The following is a 22,559-nucleotide window of genomic DNA, read 5'->3' on the forward strand; positions in this document are numbered from 1 at the left end:
ATAAAGAATCTGCAATTACATTTTCTTTCCTGGAACTATGCACATGGAAACATTTTCATGTCAAACGATTGCAGATCTAATCTCCATTTGAACAACCTTGGAGATTCCATTCCAAACTCGCCCCCAAAGGTTAAGATTGTGGTTTCCCTTGATTACAATTTCACAGTTCCCATGTCGAATGTAAACTCCAAAGTGCTGAAGAGCTGCCCCCACCTCAAGCGCTTCCTTGTTTGTAATTTGATAAGTTCTCTGATGGTGGTTCAACTTCTTTGAAAATTAAGCCACGGGCTTCTCCGTTCCAGTTTTGCCTTCCTGTAAGGGAACTGCTCCAATCCCCAAATCACTGGCTTCTACTGCGAATGTAAAGTTAGGTGCATTTAATTACGTGTTCATTCGTGAAAATTGCTTTTAGCTTTTCAGAACTGCTTGGCATTCTGTTGACTTATACCATCTTTGTCTGTTTTCCTAGCAAATTAATTTCCATTAAATCCACACATTACCAAGAACTCATTATATATCTCTGTTGATATTTCTCCAGCTAAATGATCTAATTTCTCCAAATTTGTTACTCATAGCGGAAGTTTATTTTTGGGAATTTCCCTTTTTCTCAGTGGCTCTCATTCTTCTTTCTTCTATCCTCTTCTACTACAGTTGCTAGTTGACATACCTGTACATTCTTGTGGTCTTTTCTGTGGTAGTACTGTTTTAGCATGTTCAGATGACATTCCTGATTGTCAGAAGAACAATCAATAGTATTAATTAAAAATGTTAAATAAGTGAGCACTTTTAAATACTTCGTAATGACTACTGAGTGTTGTTTTTTTAAGGCTCACCTTATAAAGGCAACAGTACCAAACTTCATTTCCTGTTTTTAAATTTTTGGTGGTCTTACATTCATATGCTTTCAATATTTTTTGGCACAATTTTCAACTGTTACTGCTCAATTCTGCATACACCTGTAAGCCTTTTGAGAAATGTGGACATGTACACTCATACTCTAAGATTCATTTTTTTTTGATTTAACAATTTATCTGTAATCCATTTTAATGGTCCTCTTGTTTAGTGGTTATAAAGTAATTCAAATTATCTGAAGCCAGTAGGTTTGGATAATCATCAAATCCCTACAGTGTGGAAGCAGACCATTTGTTCCTTTGCGTCTACACCGACTCTCAGAGCATCGCATCCAGACCTAACCTTCACCCCTGTAACCCAGCATTTCCCATGGCTAATTCATCTCGCTGCACATTTTTGGTCACTATGGGAAATTTAGCATGGCCAATCCACCTAACCTGACCCAACCACCAGATTACACACAGTCAGACCCAACCACCAGAGATATATTTCCCTCCCCACTCCTTTCAGCATTCCACAGAGACCATTCCCTCCATGCTCCCTCGTTAGGTCCACGCCGCCCACCAACCCACTCTCCACTCCCAGCACTTTCCCTTGCCACCATAAGAGACGTAAAACCACCACCACCCCCCCCCTCCCCCCCCCCCCCCCCCCCCCCACATCATGACTCAAAGGATCCTTCCACATCTGGCAGAGATTTTTCTGCACCTCCAAGCACCTCATCTACTATGTCCGTTGCCCTCGATGTGGTCTCCTCTACATTAGGGAGATAGGACAGCCACTTGTGGAACGTTTCAGAGAATATTTTTCGGACACATGCACCGATCAACCCCACCCTCTGTGGAAGGACTCTTCAACTCTCCCTCCTACTCCACCAAGGACATGGACGTCTTGGGCCACCTCCACTGCCAAATTCTAGCCACTCGATACCTGGAGGAAGAACCCTCATCTTCCACCTTTGGACACTCCAACCACACGGGATTAATGTTGATTTCACCAGTTTGCTCATTTCCTCCTCCTCCTCCAACCCCCCCCCCCCCCCCCCCCCAAACCTCCAACCCTCCAACTCGGCACCACCCTCTTGAACTGTTCTGCCTGTCCGTCAACCTGCTCTCTCCACCCTCCGCTCTGACCTATCGCCTTTATCCTCCACCTCCATCTACCTATCGCATTCCCGGCTGCCTTGCCCCAGCTCCCTCTCATTTATCTCTCAGTTCTCTTGGGTCCAACCCACATTCCTGATGAAGAGCTTATCCTCGAAACGTTGACTCTCCTGCGCCTTGGATGCTGCCTGATCTGCTGTGCTTTTTCAGCGCCACGCTTTTTGACTCTCATCTCAGACATTTGCATTCCTCACCTTTCTCCCAATCCATCTAACCTGCCTGTGTTTGGACTCCAGTTGCAAATTAGAAAATCTAAAGCTTTGCCTTAATCCTTTAGATGCTGATAACAATAAATTTTGATCATGGTTTGAGAGTTTGGTGATATCTCACGAAAGCACCGTGGGTCTGCAGATGGTCCACAGTCAACTCTAATTGTTTTAATTCACAAACTTATGATATCCTGAAAGTTTTTTGACAAACTTTGGTACTTGATCAGGCTGTATTTATATTCACAGACCATGGCGAGTGTAAAACTGAGTGTTTTTGCTACCACTTTAGCTTTGTTTGTTTTTTAAGAGAATAGCGTCTGGAATTCGAATAGTTGTATCCATAACATTCAGGATAGATTCATTTCTGGGTTTCGTATTAGGTAATGGCTCTACCTGCACAAATGGTTCCTCAAACTCATGTAGGATTCAGCTGCTGGTTTAATCACATGTTGAGGTTTATCTGAAACTTTACAGCCATTGTGTATCATTCTTACCAAGTGCTATATGACATCCAGTGATTGCAAACAGTGTTCCCACTAATTTTCAGCTATTTCAAAGGTCTGTGCACCGCACCGACTTTTGGAACCAGACATCAGTGCTGCAAATTGGTGGTGGAATGCCACTTGCCATGCACAGATTCTTGTAGCAGCAGTATAGCTTAGAGGGAACATTGGCCATGAAAGGTGTTATAGAAATGCAAGTTTTTTGTAAATCACTGGGAATAGGAATTTTCTTTTAATCAATATACTGTATGATTTTGAAGAATAATGCCATAATATTTCCATTACAGGAACAAATTCAGTGGTCAAAATCGTCACATCTACAGTTACGACTTTGGAAGGTGATGCTAACACTTCTCTTTGCAACACAACTGCTACAAATTCAGAACTGTGTACCAAAACCAGTTTATCAGAAGCAAGTGTTGGAAGATTGCACAATTCCACATCGCTATGTGACATGACTGCAACAAAGCTGCAACTTCAGTGTGTCCCTGCAACTTGGACATTGGTAGATCAGCTTTCTCCATCCCAGTCATTACGTATGTTTTCAGAGACCACTACACAGGCTGAGCAGCACGACAATATCATTCCTTTGGCTGATTGCCAAACAAAAGCAAATCTTGTCAATTTAAACAATGACATATTTGACTTGGAAATGAATCCAGTGAAATCCTCTGAACAAGGGGAATGCAATCAAAGAACGAAAACTGTTAACACATTCCCTATGAAAAGTGAGACCATTACAGTCACTGGAGCTTATGAAACAAAATGGGTGACAGAGGATAGTACATTTGGAGAAGATTGCAAAAGGACAGACAGCATGGAAAAATTTAACACTCAGCTTAATGCAAGCAAGCGAAGTGAAGCCCATATTAAAGTTGAGCGACATTTGGCTGAAATAAATGGTGATGAGCGCATGGATTCTGATGGCCCTGAAATCTGCACTGTTACCATAAAAGAGGAGCCTTTGAATGATGAGGAACACAATAGCTTTACTGCATGGAGAGAAGAGTCCTTTAGAAGCTCCAAGTTCTGGAACCGTTCATTCAATTTAAATACAGAAGCTGTGACTGAAGCTGAGTTAGGTGTGCAGGTACGTTAAAAATAAAAAAACGGAAAATGTACATACTTCTTTTAGTGACTATCCCATGCATAAGGAGGAGAAAATCCAGAAACTAGCTAAATTGGGTCTTACAATTTTTAATGTTGTAACATCCTTTACAGAACAGCGTTCTATTGTATTAATCAGTCATAAATTATGTATCACCTTCATACTTTTTTATTCATTCATGGGATGTGAGCATCATTGACTAGGCCAGCATTTGTTGCCTGTCCGAATTGCCCAGAGGGCAGTTGAGAGTCAACAACATTGTAGTAGGTCAGGAGTCTGATCTAGACCAGACAGGTAAGGATGCAATTTCCTTTCCTAAAGGACATTAGTGAACTCAATGGGTATTTTACAACAAAAAATGGCAATTGACTCTTAATTCCAGATGGATTTATTTTTTAATTGAATTCAAATCCCACCATCTGCCATGATGGGCTTCAAACCCAGATCCCCAAAACATTAATGAATTAACATTGATGAATGCTCTAGCAATAATGCCATTAGGCCAATGCCTCCCCTTTTGCAACAGCTATTTTGAGAAAAGACAAACAAATTTGAAATTATTTTATTTGTTAAGCTTTGTGATGGGTTAAATCTAGCATTAGTGCATCTTATGATGAATTTTCCTTTCATTGTCCTGTCTGGTCATTCAGTTATTCATATTTGGATTAGTGTCATCCTCTGAACCTCATGATCCAATCCCTATTTGCTGTTTTAAATTGACCCAAATTCCTTATTGGAATGACTTTGAGTTTACGTTTGGAATTGTGGTGTGCAGCTTTGGCCTCTATTTAGGGAAGGATATATGTCTATTCGAGGTAGTGCAGCAGAGATTTGCTGGATCGGTTAATGGGATTATTGGATCGTCCCATGAATGGGGAATGATGAGAGCCTGTATTCTGTGTGGTTGAGAAGAATGAGAGCTGAGCTTTTTAAAAACATGAATGATTCTGAAAGAGCTTGACTATGCACAAAAGTTATTTCCTTATTTGGGAAATCTAGGACTCAGGAGCATGGTCTCAGGATAAGAGATCGGTTGTTTAGGATAGAAACAAGAAAATTCTTCAGTCGATGAGTTGTGAATATTTAGAATTCTCTGTATAAGAGGTTATTGAATATATTTAAAGCGAAGACAAACTTGTCACCTGTCGGGGAATAGAGGGATAAGGAAATTGGGGTTTGAGCCCAAGATCAGCCACGAACATATTGAGTGGCAGAGCAGTTCGACAACCCTATCCTACTGTTTCTTCTTCTTTTCTTCCTTTCTTATTTAAAATTTGCCTAAATATCTGCAATATGTCGCATACTTAATTTGAATTTTTAAAAAAATACCTGAGATGGTTATTGATTCACCGGACAGCAAGGTGGTGAAAGAGTGATAGTCAAGGACAAGCTTGGACAGACCTCAAACTACTAAATTTACAGATCCTAACTGATAACTAGAATGGGTTACTAGCACACTAAGGAGTAACTAGAAGCAGCAACTGTAAGACAATGCAGTTGGTCTCGAAAGGCCTGGGATAGGAATAGGTGTTGTCCATTTGCCTCTTCAAGCTTGATGTAATATTATTATTGCTGACCACTTACTCCATTTCCATCTTCCTGCACTATTCCCATAGTCCTTAGTATCCAAAAATCTTTTCAAGATTTGCCTTGAATATGCTTAACTACTGAGTGATCATAGGGCCGATCCAGGATGTGGTGCTGGAAAAGCATAGCAAGTCAGGCAGCATCCGAGGAGCAGGAGAATCAACGTTTCAGGCAAAAGCGAAGCATCAATTCTCCTGCATCTCGGATGCTGCCTGACCTGCTGTGCTTTTCCAGCACCCACACTCCACTCTAATCTCCAACATCTGCAGTCCTCACTTTCTCCATCGGGCAGATCCAGCCCCCTGCTCCCTACCAGAGATTAGATTACTTATAGTGTGGAAACAGGCCCTTCAGCCCAACAAGTCCACACCGCCCCGCCGAAGCGTAACCCACCCATACCCTTACATTTACCCTTACCTAACACTACGGGCAATTTACCATGATCAATTCACCTGACCTGCACATCTTTGGACTGTGGGAGGAAACTGGAGCACCCGGAGCAAACCCACGCAGACACGGGGAGAATGTGCAAACTCTACACAGTCAGTCGCCTGAGGCGGGAATTGAACCCGGGTCTCTGCCGCTGTGAGGCAGCAGTGCTAACCACTGTGCCACCGTGCCGCCTACCAGGTATCCATTTTCACATTTCTGTGTTGTAGTTATACTCTGACCATGAATCAGATTCTACCATGTCTAAATCGGAAAAGTGTGACTGCCTCTTAGATCTAAGTGGTCCACGATGTATGTGCCTCACCTGAAGAAAATTCATCTCAAAGTTGTTGAGTTTAAGTTGCAGGCACCTGCTGTAAATCTGGCTGTTGTCCAGGATTATAATGCACTCTACAAGCTACTGCATTTGCGTCACAAGTTGCACAGACATTCACTTTGTAAATTTGCTTTATCTTACTAAGGAAACTGAGGCTCCTGTTGTAACCTTGTTCTGCTATAGTGAAAAACCTGCTATAAATCTTTTCCATCCTTGTTCCTCTTCATTCTCCTCCAGACCGAGATGGTAAAGTTGATGCATGCTATCCATTTGGTTGACACTTTTTTTTCCTTGGGAACATGGATCTTTTTGTGGAACCTGTTGATCAGGCATTGTAACTGTTGTAAGGGTTCACCAGTAGCTGCACTACAACTTTGTCCAGCTTTGGTTGTTTTAACAATCTGACGGTGTCTGAATGATTCGTAATTTTATGTTCATGGTTCCTCAACAGACCACAGCAAAACTTGATCCTGTTCCTCACTCTCTGTATTTGTCTCCTGTCATGACTAAATTAATGCTGGGCTGACAATGCAACTTTTCCCACTTTTTATTACACGAGGTATGGTCAATACTGGCAAGCCAACGTTTGGGATCCACTCTTATTGCTCTTGGACTGAGTGGCTTGCTTGATCATTTCAGGGGGCTGTAAGAGTCAACCACATTATTGTTGGTCTGGAGTAATGTGCAGGCCAGACTAGTAATAGATGACACATTTCCCTCTGTGAAGGACATTAGTGAACCAGATGTTTGTTTTTTAACGACATTCCAGGGGTTGCACAATCTCCATTAGCATATTAAATTCAGATTTCACCATCAGCCACAGTGGATTTCCAGCCCACTTTCCCATCACGTTAGCCTTGTGTTCTTGATAACTTATCAGTGATATTACTGCCTGTCCCAAGTCAGAACTAAAAAGAGTAAGTAGTCGGGGAACTGAGCAGGTCTGGCAGTATCTGTGGAGAGAGAAAAACTATGTTCATGATTCAAGTCTAAAAGCTGAACTTCAGTTCTAAAGTTGTCTTCGATTACAGTTCTGAGAGTCATATTTGGACTTGATGTTAACTCAGTTTTTATCTCCACAGTTGCTGAGTTTCTCCAGCACTTTATCTTTATTTCAGTACTCCAGCATCTGCATTGCTTTTGCTTTTAATTGAGGGCTTTCAATCTCAGTTGTTCTGCTGTCTCCTATCACGAGTACAGTTTTTAATTCTAATTGTTTGAATACACTCCATAAAGTGCTCATAGAGTCATCTTGGACAGGCAAACAATAAACCAATTCTGAGAACATCTTGGGCATTAAGCTTGAAGAATTACCAGCAGTCATTTATGGAATAAAGAAATCCCAGTCTCTGTCCCTTAAATAGGCATCACACTGGCTCAGTTTTTAGCACTATTGCCCCATAGCGCCAAGGACTCAGGTTCGACTCCAGCCTCTGGTGACTGTGCAAACTCCACATAGACATTCTCTCTGTGCCTTCATGGGTTTCCTCTGCATACTCCTGTTTCCTCCCACGTCCAAAGATGTGCAGGTTAGGTGGATTGACCATGCGAAGTTGCCCATAGTGTCTAGGGATGAGTGGATTAGCCATGGAAATACAAGGGTACAGGGGTAGGATAGGGGAACGGATCTGGGTGGGATGCTGTTCAGAGAGTTGGTGTGCACTCGGTATGCCGAATGGCCTGTTTCCACACTGTAGGGTTGCCATGATTCTATGAAGTGTTGCCATGACCTAATAGTAGCAAATGTTAATTTTTCAAACACTGAATGGGACTGGTGGGAAATTTATTAAACTATTTAAGAAAGTTTACTTGATCACTATGTAAATGTTCCTTCTAAAGAAGGCACAAAACCTGACCTCTGAGGAAATAAGGCAGGGTAAGTGACTGAAGTATGAGTGGATGAACATTTTGGGACAAGTGATCATAATTCTATTAATTTTTAAAAAACTTATGGCAAAGAATAATTCTTCCATAAAAATTAAAGTTCTTAATTGAGTAAGACAAATTTTAATGGTATGAGACAATGACTTTTCAAAAGGTGATTGGAGTAGACTGTTCACTGGTAAAGGGATGACTGACAAGCAGGAGGCTTTCAAAAGTGTGAGAACAAAAATTCAGATTCATTGTGTTCCTGTTAAAGTGAAAGATAAGGCTGGTAATTTGAGGGAACATTGGATGAATAAAGATACTGAGGTTCTAGTCAAGAATAAAAGAAATCATATATTAGATTTAGACAACTTGAATTAAATGAATCTCTTTAAGAGTACAAAGAGTGGAGGGACATTCTTAAGATGGAATTCAGGAAGGCAAAGAGGGGATAGGAGAGAGCCGTGACAGATAAGGTTAATCCAAAGAGACTTTACAAGTCCATTAAGAGCAACTAAAGAAAGAGTAGGACCCCTTAAAGATCAAAGATGTTGTCTTTGTGTTGAACCTCAGGAGATGGGAGAGATATTAAATGAATATTTTGCGCCAGCTTTTACTGTGAAGAAAGAAACGGAGGCAAGAGAACTCAACTGAAATAAATATTGATGTTTTGAAAACAGTTCATGTTACAGAACAGGAAGTGCAGGAAAATCTTCAAAAACATAAAGATGGATAAATCTCTGGGACTTGATCAGATGTATCCCCGGACATTGTGTGAAGTTGAGGAGGAAATTACGGGGCCCCTAGCAGAATATTTATATCACCTATAATCGTGAGTGAGGTCTTAGAGGGCTGGAAGTTCGCTAATGTTGTGCCTTAATTTAAGAAAGTCTGTAAGCCTGGGAACTATGGACCTGTGAGTCTGACATTGGTGGTGGATAACTTGTTGGAAGTGATTCTAAATGATGAGATTTACATGCATTTGGAGAGCAAGGAATGATTAGGGATAGTCAGTATGGTTTTGCATGAGGAAAAACATTTCTCTCAAACTTGATTGAGATTTTTGAGGAACTAACCAAGGAGATTGATGACAGCAGAGCAGGAGACATTGTTTAGAACAAAGCGCGGAGCGGACCCGGAAGCTGGTGTAGCGCAAGCTTACCTGGGTAGGTTTTTTTCCTATAAAGGTGCGCAGGAGAGGAACCCGAGGCACTACAGGGGTAGTGCCTCCCACCCGCCCTCCTCCTCTAACCTAATAATAAGACCCGTTGTGGTAAGCAGGTAAGTGCTGCATTTTGCTTGTTCTATTGTTTAGACCTAGTTTTTTTTTTAAAAGGTTACTTTTAGAGGGATGGCAGTGAAGGCAGTGCAATGTACCTCTTGCAACATGTTTGAGGTGAGGGATGCCATGGTCGTCCCTGCTGATTACACTTGCAGGAAGTGCACCCATCTCCAGCTCCTCCAAGACCGTGTTAGGGAACTGAAGCTGGAGTTGGATGAACTTAGGATCATTCGGGAGGCAGAGGGGGTCATAGATCAGAGTTTGAGGGAAGTAGTAACTCCAAAGATTGCAGACAGATGGGTGACAGTGAGGGGGGCTAGGAGGAAGCAGCCAGTGCAGGGACCCCCTGCGGCCGTTCCCCTCAAGAACAAGTATACCGTTTTGGATACTTGTGGGGGGGACGACTTACCAGGGGTAAGCAATGGGGTTCAGGCCTCTGGCACGGAGCCTGTCCAGTTGCTCAGAAGGGAAGGGTAGAGAAGAGCAGAGCAATAGTTATTGGGGACTCAATAGTTCAGGGCACAGATAGGCGGTTTTGTGGGGGCGAGAGAGAATCACGTTTGGTATGTTGCCTCCCAGGTGCAAGGGTACGTGATGTCTCTGATCGTGTTTTCCGGGTCCTTAAGGGGGGTGGGGGGGTGCAGCCTGAAGTCGTGGTCCACATTGGCACCAATGACATAGATAGGAAGAGGGATGAGGATGTTAGGCAGGCTTTCAGGGAGCTAGGTTGGAAGCTCAGAGTTAGAACAAACAGTTGTTGTCTCTGGTTTGTTACCCGTGCCATGTGATAGAGAGTCGAGAAATAGGGAGAGAGAGCAGTTAAATGCGTGGCTACAGGGATGGTGCAGGAGGAAGGGATTCCGGTATCTGGATAACTGGAGTTCTTTCTGGGGAAGGTGGGACCTCTATAAACAGGATGGTCTACACCTGAACCTGAGGGGCACCAGTATCCTTGTGGGGGATGTTTGCCAGTGCTCTTTGGGGGGGTTTAAACTAACTCTGCAGGGGCATGGGAACCTAGACTGTAGTTTTAGGGTGCAGGACCTGGAGGATAGGGAGGTTAGGAACATGGCATCAATCTCGAAGGAGGGTGCCTGTAAACAGGAAGGTGGCTTGAAGTGTGTATACTTCAATGCGAGAAGTATACGAAATAAGGTAGGTGAACTTGCAGCGTGGGTTGGTACTTGGGATTTCGATGTTGTAGCTATTACGGAGACATGGGTAAAACAGGGACAGGATTGGCTGTTGCAGGTTCCAGGGTTTAAATGTTTTAGTAGGGTCAGAGGTGGGGGTAAAAGAGGGGGAGGTGTGGCATTGCTTGTCACAGATGGAAAGGACGATGGATGAAGACTCGCCATCTGAAGTAGTTTGGGCTGAGGTTAGAAATAGGCATGGTGAGGTCACCCTGTTAGGAGTTTTCTACAGGCCTCCTAATAGTCCGAGAGACGTAGAAGAAAGGATTGTGAGGATGATTCAGGAGAAGAGTGAAAGTAATAGGGTGGTTGTTATGGGGGACTTTAGCTTTCCAGATATTGACTGGGAATGCTATAGCTCGAGTACGTTAGATGGGTCGGTGTTTGTCCAATGTGTGCAGGAGGGTTTCCTGACACAATATGTAGACAGGCCAACAAGAGGTGAGGCCATATTGGATTTGGTTCTGGGTAACGAACCAGGCCAGGTGTTAGAATTGGAGGTAGGTGAGCACTTTGGGGACAGTGACCACAATTTGTTGACTTTTACTGTAGTGATGGAGAGGGATAAGTGTGCACTGCAGGGCAAGAGTTATAGCTGGGGGCAGGGAAATTATGATGTGGTGAGGCATGACTTAGGATGCGTGGCTTGGAAAAGTAGACTTCCAGGGAAGGGCACAATCGATATGTGGAGCTTGTTCAATGAGCAGCTATTGAGTGTCCTTGATAAGTATGTACCTGTCAGGCAGGGAGGAAAGGGTCGTGTGAGGGAGCCGTGGTTCAATAAGGAATTGGAATCCCTTGTTAAAGGGAAGAGGGCGGCCTATGTAAAGATGAGGTGTGAAGTGGGCGGCACGGTGGCACAGTGGTTAGCACTGCTGCCTCACAGCGCCAGAGACCCGGGTTCAGTTCCCGCCTCAGGCGACTGACTGTGTGGAGTTTGCACATTCTCCCCGTGTCTGCGTGGGTTTGCTCCGGGTGCTCTGGTTTCCTCCCACAGTCCAAAGATGTGCAGGTCAGGTGAATTGGCCAAGCTAAATTGCCCGTAGTGTTAGGTAAGGGGTAAATGTAGGTGTATGGGTGGGTTGCGCTTCGGTGGGGCGGTGTGGACTTGTTGGGCCGAAGGGCCTGTTTCCACACTGTAAGTAATCTAATCTAATCTAATCTAATCTGGAGGTATGTCAGGAATAAAAGAATGACCAGGGTAGGAATAGGTCAAGTCAAGGATAGTAGTGGGAAGTTGCACGTGGAGGCTGAAGAGATTGGGGAGACACTGAATGAATACTTTTCGTCTGTATTCACTCAGGAACAGAACATTGTTGCCGATGTGAATATTGAGTCACAATTAATTAGAATGGATGGCTTTGAGGTATGTAGGGAAGAGGTGTTGGAAATTCTGGAAAGGGTGAACATAGTTAAGTCCCCAGGGCCTGATGGCATTTATCCTAGGATTCTCTGGGAAGCAAGGGAGGAGGTTGCAGAGCCATTGACCTTGATTTTTATGTCCTCATTGTCTACAGGAATAGTGCCAGAAGACTGAAGGATAGCAAATGTGGTTCCCTTGTTCCAAGAAGGGGAGTAGGGATAACCCTAGTAACTATAGGCCGGTGAGTCTCACTTCTGTTGTGGGCAAAGTCTTAGAGAGAATTGTAAGGGATAGGATTTATGAACATCTGGATAGGAATAATGTGATCAAGGATAGTCAGCATGGTTTTGTGATGGGCAGATCATGCCTCACAAACCTGATTGAATTCTTTGAGAAGGTGACTAAGGAGGTGGACGAGGATAAAGCGGTAGATGTGGTATATATGGATTTTAGTAAGGCATTTGATAAGGTTCCCCATGGTAGGCTACTGCAAAAAATATGGAGGTATGGCATTGAGGGTGAGTTGGAGGTTTGGATTAGGAATTGGCTGGCTGGAAGAAGACAGCGGGTAGGAGTTGATGGTAAAGGTTCATCTTGGAGTGCAGTTACTAGCAGTGTTCTGCAAGGATCTGTTTTGGGACCATTGCTGTTTGTCATTTTTATAAATGACCTAGAGGAGGGGCGAGAAGGTTGGGTGAGCAAGTTTGCGGATGATACGAAAGTCGGTGGAGTTGTTGACGGTGAGAAAGGACGTGGTAGGTTACAGCAGGATATAGATAAGCTGCAGAGTTGGGCAGAAAGGTGGCAAATGGAGTTCAATGTGGGTAAGTGTGAAGTGATTCACTTTGGTAAGAGTAACAAGTAGATGGGCTACTGGGCTAATGGTCGGATACTTGGTAGTGTGGATGAGCAGAGGGATCTTGGTGTCCATATACACAGATCTCTGAAAGTTTCCACCCAGGTGAATAGTGCTGTGAAGAAGGCATATGGCGTACTGGCTTTTATTGGTAGAGGAATTGAGTTCCGGAGTCCTGAGGTCATGTTGCAGTTGTAGAAGACGCTGGTGTGGCCGCATCTGGAGTATTGTGTGCAGTTTTGGTCGCCATACTATAGGAAGGATGTGGAGGCACTGGAATGGGTGCAGAGGAGGTTTACCAGGATGTTGCCTGGTATGGTAGGAAGATCGTATGAGGAAAGGCTAAGGCACATGGGGCTGTTTTCATTGGAGAAAAGAAGGTTTAGGGGTGACTTGATAGAGGTGTACAAGATGATTAGGGGTTTAGATAGGGTTGGCCATAAGAACCTTTTTCCACGTATGGAGTCAGCTATTATGAGGGGGCATAGCTTTAAATTAAGGGGTGGTAGGTATAGGACAGATGTTAGGGGTAGATTCTTTACTCAGCGAGTCGTGAGTTCATGGAATGCCCTGCCAGTAGCAGTGGTGGACTCTCCCTCTTTATGGGCATTTAAACGGGCATTGGATAGGCATATGGAGGATAGTGGGCTCGTGTAGATTAAGGTGGGCTTGGATCGGCGCAACATCGAGGGCCAAAGGGCCTATACTGCGCTGTATTGTTCTATGTTCTGTAGCACGTAGAACAGTACAATACAGTACAGGCCCTTTGACCTCGATGTTGTGCTGACCTTTTAGTAGTAGTAGCTGCTTTTTATTTGTCACTTCTACTATATGCAACTGATACAGTACAAAACAAGACAGCATTCCTCCGGAACCAAGGGTGCTACATGCACAGCACAAACTACACACTCGTATACTGCATAAAGTGCATAACAAATGCAAAACATGCAAGTTACAGTGTAATAGAAGAATGATAAATAGTAGACATTTTTGTTGCAGCCATTTGAAGTTGTGCAAAAAAATTCAGGTGGGAAAGACTCTGATCATACTGTGTTAAGGAGCTAAAAGATCAAACTAACCTACATACCTTTCTTTTTACTATCATCCGTGTGCCTATCCAAGAGTTGTTTAAATGTCCTTAATGTATCTGACTCTACTATCACTGCTGGCAGTGCATTCTACGCATCCACCACTCTCTGTATAACGAACTGACCTCCGCCATCTCCCCTAAGCCTTCCTCCAAACACCTTAAAATTATGCCCACATGACAGCCATTTTCCCCTGGGAAAAAGTCTCTGACTATTCACTTTATTTTTGCCTCAACCACGTCTTTGCTTCAATGAGAAAAGCCCTAGTTCCCTCAACCTTTCTTCATGAGACATGCCCTCCAGTCCAGGCAGCATCCTGATAAATCTCCCCTGCACCCTCTCTAAAGGTTTCCTATAATGAGGCAACTAGAACTGGACACAATATTTCAAGTGTGCCCTTACCATGGCTCTGTAGAGCTGCAGCATAACCGTGCTGCTCTTGAATTCAAGCCCCCTGCTAATGAAAGCCAACACAAACATATCTTCTTGACAACCCTATCAACTAGGGTGGTAACTTCGAGGGATCTGTGGACATGGACCCCAAGATCCCTCTGTTCCTCCACACTGCCAGGAATCTGCTTTTAACCCTGTATTCTGCATTCAAATTTGACCTTCCAAAGTGAATCACCTCACACTTTTCTAGGTTGAACTCCATCTGCTGCTTATCTGCCCAGTTCTGCATCCTGTCACTGTCCAGTTGCAACATACAACAGTCCTCCACACTAGGCACAACTCCACTAACCTTTGTCTGATCGGCCAACTTACTTAACCTCCCCCCCCCCCCCGGCTTCCACTTCCTCTTCCTCATCCAAGTTATTTATAAAAATCACAAAGAGCAGAGGTCCCAGAACAGATCCCTGCAGAACACCACTGGTCACTGAGCTCCAGGCTGAATACTTCCCATTTACTACCACCTTCTGTCTTCTATGGACTAGCTAATTCTGTATCCAGACAGCTGAATTTCCCTGTATCCCATGCCTCCTTACTTTCTGAATGAGCTTACCATGGGGAACCTTATCAAAAGCATTGCTAAAATCCATGTACACTACATCATCAATGTGTTTTGTCACATCCTCAAAGAATTCAGTAAGGCTTGTGAGGCATGACCTGTCCCTCACAAAGCCATGTTGACTATCTCTAATCAAGCTATGCTTTTCCAAATAATTATAAAACCTCTGTCTCGGCATCCTCTACAATAATTTGCCCACCACTGACATAAAGCTGACTGGTCTGTAACTCCCAAAGTTATCCCTATTCCCTTTCTTGAACAAGGGAATAATATTTGCCACCCTTCAATCATCTGGCACTCTGCCAGTGGACAGTGAGGATCAAAGATCATAGCTAAAGGTGTAGCAATTTCTTCCCTCGCTTTGTGTAATAATCTAGAGCATATCCCATCTGGCCCAGGGACTTATATATCCTTATGTTTTTCAAAATTTTCAACACACCCTTCTTAACATCAACCTGTTTGAGCACATTTGCCTGTTTCACGCTGTCCTCAGAAACGTCAAGGTCCCCCTTAAAGTATTAAGGGCCTCCTGAACCACTTCTGACTCCAGGCACAAGTTCCCTCCACTATCTCTGATCAGCCCTACCCTCACTCTGTCCTCCTTCTTGTTCTTCAGAAGTGTAGAATGCCTTGGGGTTTTCCTTAATCCTACCTACTAAAGCTTTTTCATGCCCCCTTCCAGCTCTCTAAGTCCATTTTTCAGTTCCTTCCTAGCTACCTTGTAACCCTGTAAAGCCCTGTCTGATCCTTGCCTCTTCCACCTTAAGTAAGCTTCCTTCTTCCTCTTGATTAGATGTTCCACATCCCTTGTCACCCAAGGTTCCTCACCCTATTGTCCCTTCCTTGCCTCAGTGGGACAAACCTATCCAACACTATCAGCAAGTGCTCCCTAAACAACCTCCACATTTCTGTCATGCATTTCCCTGAGAACATTTGTTCCCATTTTAAGCACCCCAGTTCCTGCCTAATAGCATTGTAATTCCCCTTTCCCCCAATGAAATGCTTTCCCATACCGCTGCTCCTATCCATGACTATACTAAAGGTCAAGGAGTTGTGATCACTGTCACTGAAATACTCTCCCACAAAGAGAACCTGGCCTGGTTCATTGCCAAATGCCAAATTCAGTATGGCCTCCCTTCTAGTCAGCCTATCTATACAGAGTCCAGAATCCTTCCTGGGTACACCTGACAAAAACCGCTCCATCCGAACTATTGAACTAAGGAGATTCCAATTAATAATGGGGAAGTTAAAGTCATCCATGACAGCAACCCTATTACTTCTGTGCCTTTCCAATTTCTGGCCCCCAATCTGCTCCTCTGTCTCTCTGTTGCTATTAGGTGGTCTGTATAAAGCCTAATATAGTGACTGCTCCTTTCCTGTTTCTGATGTCCATCCATAATGATTCTGTAGACAAACCCTCCTCAACGACCTCCCTTTCTGTAACTGTGATTCCATCCCTGATTAGCAATGCCACTCCCCCACCTCTTTTACCTTCCCCTCTATTCCTTTTGAAAGCTCTAAACCCTGGAACATCCAACAACCATTCCTGCCCCTGTAATATCCAAGTCTCCGTAATGGCCACAACCCCATATTTCCAGGTACTGATCCATGCTTTAATTTTTTTTAAATTTGATTTTAGATTAGATTAGATTCCCTGCAGTATGGAAACACGGCTCTTTGGTCCAACCAATCCACACCGACCCTCCGAAGAGCAACCCACCAGACCCATTTCCCTCTGACAAATGCACCTAGCACAATGGGGAATTTAGCATGGCCAATTCACCTAACCTGCACATCTTTGGACTGTGGGAGGAAACCGGAGCACCCGGAGGAAACCCACACAGACACGGGGAGAATGTGCTAACTCCACACAGGCAGTCACCCAAGGCTGGAATCGAACCTGGGACCCTGGTGCTTTGAGGCAGCAGTGTTAACCACTGAGCCACCGTGCTGCCCGTTCATCACCCATATTTCTGATGCTACTTACATTAAAGTAGACATGCTTCAACCCATCACACTAACTGCACCTTTAGCCTATCAAGTGCCTATCCCTCCTCACAAACTCTCTGCGCATGTATCTGGCTGTTCACTACCTATTCCATCCTCTGATCTGTACCACAGATTCCCATCCCCCTGCCAAGCTAGTTTAAACCCTCCTGAAGACTCTAGCAAACCTCCTGCCCAGAGTATTGGTATCGCTCCAGTTCTGGTGCAACCTGTCCTTCTTGTACAGATCCTACCTTCCCCAGAAGGTATCCCAATAATCCACATATCTGCAGCCCTTCCTTCTATACCAGCCCTGCAGCCACGTGTTCACCTGCACTTGCTGTCTGTTCCTAGCCTCGGTAGTCCGTGGCACTGGTAGCAATCCTGAGATTACTACTCTGCTCTTCCTGCCTTTTAGCTTCCAACCTAACTCCTCCCTCTATTCTGTTTTCAGGTCCTCACCCCTTTTCCTAACTATGTCATTGGTACCGATGAGTATCAGAACATCTGACTGCTCTCCATCCCCCTTTTATGAATCCTGTAGACTTGATCCATAGACTTTTAGCCTTTGATAAGGTTCCCATGGTAGATCAGTTCGTAGAGTTAGATCACATGGAATTCAAAGATGAGCTTTCTAATTGGATATAAAATTGGCTTGACGGCAGGAGACAGAGGATGGTGGTGGAGGGTTGTTTTTCAGACTGGAGGACTGTAATCAACTGCAATCCAGGGGATCAGTACTGGGTCCACTTTTGTTTGTCATTCATATGAATGACTTGGATGAGATTATAGGAGGCATTGTAAGTAAGTTTGCAGGTGACACCAAAATTGGTAGTATAATGGACAATTAAGGAAATTATCTAACATTACAAAGAGGACTTCATCAATTCAGTCAATCGCCTGAGAAGCTGATGGAGTTTAATTTGGACAATGTGAAGTATTGCATTTTGGTAAAACAAACAAGGGCAGGACTTGTACAGTTAATGGTAGGGCCCTGGGTACTGTTGTAGAACAGAGAAACTTAGGGTTTTGGGTACATAATTCTTTGAAATTTGTGTCACAGGGGTCAGGCTGGTTAAAGCATTTAACACGCTTGTCTTCATTGCTCAGATTTTTGAATATAAGTGTTGGTAGGTCATGTTGTGGTTGTAAATGATGTTGGTTATGCCTCTGCTATTTGCAGTTCTGGTCGCCCTATTATAGGAAGGATGTTATTAAATTGGAGAGGGTTCAGAAAAGATTTACCAGGGTGTTGCCAGGAATGCAGGATTTGAGTTAGAAAAATAGGCTGGACAGGCTAAAATTTCATTCACTGGGGTGAAGGAGGTTGAGGGATGACCTTATCAAATCATGAACTGGTGTAGATAAGATGGTGTAAGGGTAAAGATCTTTTCCTATAAGATGGGGGAGTTCAAAACTCGGGGGCATATTTTTAAGGTGAGAGGAGAAAGGTTTTAAAAAAAGACCTGAGGCAATTTCTGTCCACGGTGATTAATGTGTGCAATGAACTGCCAGATGAAGTGGTGGATGCAGGTACAGTTACAACATTTGATAAGACATTCAGATAAATACATGAATACAAAAGGTTTAGAGGGATATGGGCCAAACAAACAAATGGGACTAGTTTTGTTTGAGATTATGGTTGGTGTGGGCTAGTTGGACCGAAGGATTTGTTTCCATGCTGTAGGACTCATTTACTCTGACTGATTTACAATATGCCATGCAGTATTACTGATGTTATTCCATGGGATCATTTTTAAGATGGTATTCTACCTGATGTGTTCTGCCACATGTGTTGTTACTGTGAAAATGTTTTCCTTTCCTCATGCAGACTCATTCAAGCAATAGAAATAGAGATGGGGTTGGAAACCTGGTGTCAAGTTCAAGAATTCCAAGAAATTTGTTAATTGTCAATAATCCTGCAGTACCACACAGGTCAGTAATAATAATACAACATTTATAAACCTATTCTGAGTGATCACAGTATGTGCAATACTGAATAAAAGATGTGAACATGGAGCAATGTTTTCAAGTACAGTGGATATCCTTGGGACCACATTATAGCTGGATTGTGCTCTCTTATTTTTCGCTACCGTTGTGAAGACTTACCTCTTACAATATGTCTGACCCCTGCACGAGAGGTAAATTGGCAAAATGTTAGACTATTATTATTTTGGACTGGCATTCTAAACCAAAACAGGACGTTTGAGATGTAGTTGTAAAGAATAAATTGAAGATGACCAAGCATTCCTTTGCACAGAGCATATTCAGTGCCTGTAAAGAATTAGCAAGACATAGATTAGATAGATAGATGGATTCCCTACAGGGTGAAAACAGGCCATTTGGCCCAACACGTCCACGCCAACCCTCCGAAGAGTAACCCCTCCAGACCCATTTCCTCTGACTAATGCACCTAATGCTATTGGCAGTTTAGCATGGCCAATTCACCTGACCTGCACATTGATGAGGAAACTGGAGCACCTGGAAGAAACCCACGCAAACACTGGGAGAACGTGCACAGTCTCCACACAGTCTCCCAAGGCTTGAATCGAACCCAGGTCCCTGGCACCGTGAAGCAACAGTGCTAACCACTGAGCCACCGTGCCTCCCAAATCTCAAGACCATAAAATTGGCATTCTAGAATGCAGTGACAAAGTGGGATAAAAGGTCTTTGCATCTAAAGTGATCTAAAAGGTCAGACTGTTTGTTCATCTTATCCTGTGTGGATAAATTGTTTCTAAACCAATTACATTCATGTAAGAGTTATTTATCTGAGGACATTCCATTGCTGTTTCTAATTTATTTATTTGTGTATGAATGTTTAGGCCATTATTTATTGTCCATCTTTAACTGCCCTCAAAAATGTGATGAGCTGTCTCCTTGAATCGCTGCAGTGCATGTGGACAGTGCCATATTTGGAAGGATATTGTAGTGGGGATAGAATGGCAATGTCGTTCTAGGTCAGGCTTGTGATTGGCTTGAAGGGGAGCTTGCAGGTGGTGATTCCCTTGAATCTGCAATGCTTCTCTTTCTAGTTGTCGAGGTCACAGGCTTAAAAGTTGCTGTTGAAGGAGCCTTGATGAATTACTGTAGTAGTGAATCTTGTAGGTCGTACACATTACTGCATTTATGCAGTAGTTTACTACTTTTGGAAACTATGAACTGGACAATTCCATTTAGTATAAATTGGTCAGTGGTTTAGTGGTAGTTCTTCTGCTTGCCACCCCATTTCCCTGGCTGCCCTCCCTTCCCATGTTGCCCAGACGGTATAAGCACACATGGAAGGTTTGTAGCCCCTTACTGCCCTTGAAAGATCTGCATTCAAAACATGAGAAAGCCCCTATCCATAGTTATTCAACTTGGGCGCTGCTACTTGCATACTGCTTACCCAACCTTTAGCAAGAATTTTGAAAATGCAACCTTGTGAACCTGCGACATTTGTAATTCAGTGTTGTCCTTGTATTTCGTATCATTATGCACCCATTTGTTAATACCTGTGTTCTGATTCACTTATACCAATAGACTGCAGATGACCGTACAAACTATTCCTGTTTTCTAGGGGATTTTTCCAGAATTCACAATCATTCAGCAATTCAACTAAAAGAAGGGTGAGTCTAATTACATGTTACTTTTGTTGCCTAGTCATTTGTTTATCACTAATTTCAAACCTAAAGTTTAGTGCATCAGACATTATGGACTGTGCTACCAACACTGCCCAAAGCTAGAAGCTGTATTCCAGCCCTTTTCTCATTGGGATTTTGTCAATCTTAGGTATACGAAACCTCTGTACTATGTGAAGCTAGAAAGAAGGCGATATTACACAACTTGAGAGAACGAGAGTCACGCAGAATGATGGAAAATCGTTTTAAAGTATTGAAGAACAAACTTTTTGATGACAAACAAATTGCTTCAAAAGGTGCCATCCTTGATGAGGTTTGTGAATAATTCATTTGATTATAAAGCAAGATGCACCAGGATTTACACCTTCCGCTTCTCCATAAATATGTTTGCACTTCATTTTCCAGTGCATGTTGGACCTTTGTGATGATAGAACACATTTTACAGGAATTAGGTATTTTTTTCTCCCCTCTGGTTTGTTGGGCAATGCCATGAGCCTTCAATGTAAATTAAAAGGCCCAGTCTCATTTGGTTGTTGAAACATCAAGTATTTGACTTCCCAGTTAAGTATTTCAAACATTAGTTGTATAATTTCTTGAACAATATAGTCTATTTCTATAAATTCTAAAGTGGATTTTGTTCAAAATATTTGTAATTATTCAGCAGTGAGACAGAGCATAATCTTGACGAACCACATAAAATTGCGTCAGGCTGGACAGACTAATCATGGGTTTGATATTCCTCTATGCCGTTGGGTCTCCAGATCAACAGGTCACAGTCTCAGTATACGGGTTAGACCATTTAGGATTGCAGTGAGAAAATTTTCTGATCTCAGAAGGTGGTGAATCTATGGAATTCTGTACATATAAGATAGTGGAGCACTCAAGTCACTGAATGGCTTGTGTCCCCTGACATTGTTGAAAGGTTCTAATTACATATGCGCAAAAATATGGTAACTCAAACATGGCCCAAATAATCACAATCAATCAGGACACATTGAGGTCATTGTAGTACTGACAGGGGTACTGAAGGTGCCAATTTTAAGTACGGGCAGTGAGAACCTCTTGCTGTTGTCAGCAGAAACAATCATATATTTAAGAAACAAATAGACATCTAGACACTAAAGGCATCAGTGTATAAGGAGAAAGAGCAGAAGCATCATTTACGATTATATTGAATGGTGGAGTGAGTTCAATGGACGGACTTTTGCTCCTGATTTCTATGTCTGTATAAACACTTCCCATGACAGAGGGGAGGGGTATTTTTCATTGCTTTGATTCAAATTGATTAACTTCAAATTAATAATATGGTTGAGAAGTAGAGCAAGTAATGAGATATTTGTATTGTGTGTTTCCCAAAGAATTTAATTAAAAATTGAAAAGGAGCTATAAATGGAATATTTGCAATGCACAGCAGGTACAATCATGTGGAGTTCTGAAACTTATTTTTTTTTTGCATTTTGATTTTATTGTGTTCTACAGGCCATAGATGTAATCAATAACTTGGATCGGCAGTCCAAAAATCTAACAGTGGAGAAGGAACTACTATTAGGAAAACAGAAAATCCTGTTAGAAAAGATCTCGCTGTTATCTGGTAAGACCTTTTACCTATTTAAAAAGAAGCATTCTAGTGCTGAAGCAACTTGGAGTATATTATTGACCTCCTTGAAATACACAAAATTCTGAAGTGGGTTTAACAAGATGGATGCTGAGTGGCTATTTCCTTAGGAGGTCCAGAATGTTCTCAGGACTAAGTATTTGCTATTTGAGATTAGATTCCCTTCGTCCCAACAAGTCCACACCGACCCTCCAAAGAGTAATCCATCCAGACCCATTTCCCTCTGACTAATGCACCTAACACTACAGGCAATTTAGCATAGCCAATCCACCTGACCTGCACATCTTTGGACTGTGGGAGGAAACTGGAGCACCCGGAGGAAACCCACGCAGACACTGGGAGAATGTGCAGACTCCACACAGACGGCCACCAGAGATGGGAATCGAACCTGGGACCCTGGTGCTGTGAGGCATCCGTGCTAACCACTGAGCCCAATGATTAAGATGTAGAAATTCTGTTTGGGAATTGTGAATCTTCAAACATCCACAGTTTG

The 22,559-nt window shown here is 43.0% G+C and overlaps 1 protein-coding gene across 10 annotated transcripts in view; it reads left to right on the forward strand.

Moving 5' to 3' along the window:
* Positions 1-22,559, forward strand: part of LOC140454444 (uncharacterized) — a 183,724-nt gene that overhangs the window by 107,297 nt on the left and 53,868 nt on the right. For all 10 annotated transcript variants that reach the window (XM_072549181.1, XM_072549178.1, XM_072549188.1 and 7 more), the window contains 5 exons: positions 3,015-3,817; positions 18,663-18,766; positions 20,391-20,439; positions 20,603-20,764; positions 21,931-22,042. In XM_072549181.1, the coding sequence (XP_072405282.1) occupies positions 3,015-3,817; positions 18,663-18,766; positions 20,391-20,439; positions 20,603-20,764; positions 21,931-22,042 (1,230 nt within the window). The remainder of the gene's footprint in view (positions 1-3,014; positions 3,818-18,662; positions 18,767-20,390; positions 20,440-20,602; positions 20,765-21,930; positions 22,043-22,559) is intronic.

Source organism: Chiloscyllium punctatum, chromosome 29 (genome assembly GCF_047496795.1).
Source record: "Chiloscyllium punctatum isolate Juve2018m chromosome 29, sChiPun1.3, whole genome shotgun sequence".
NCBI lineage: Eukaryota > Metazoa > Chordata > Chondrichthyes > Orectolobiformes > Hemiscylliidae > Chiloscyllium > Chiloscyllium punctatum.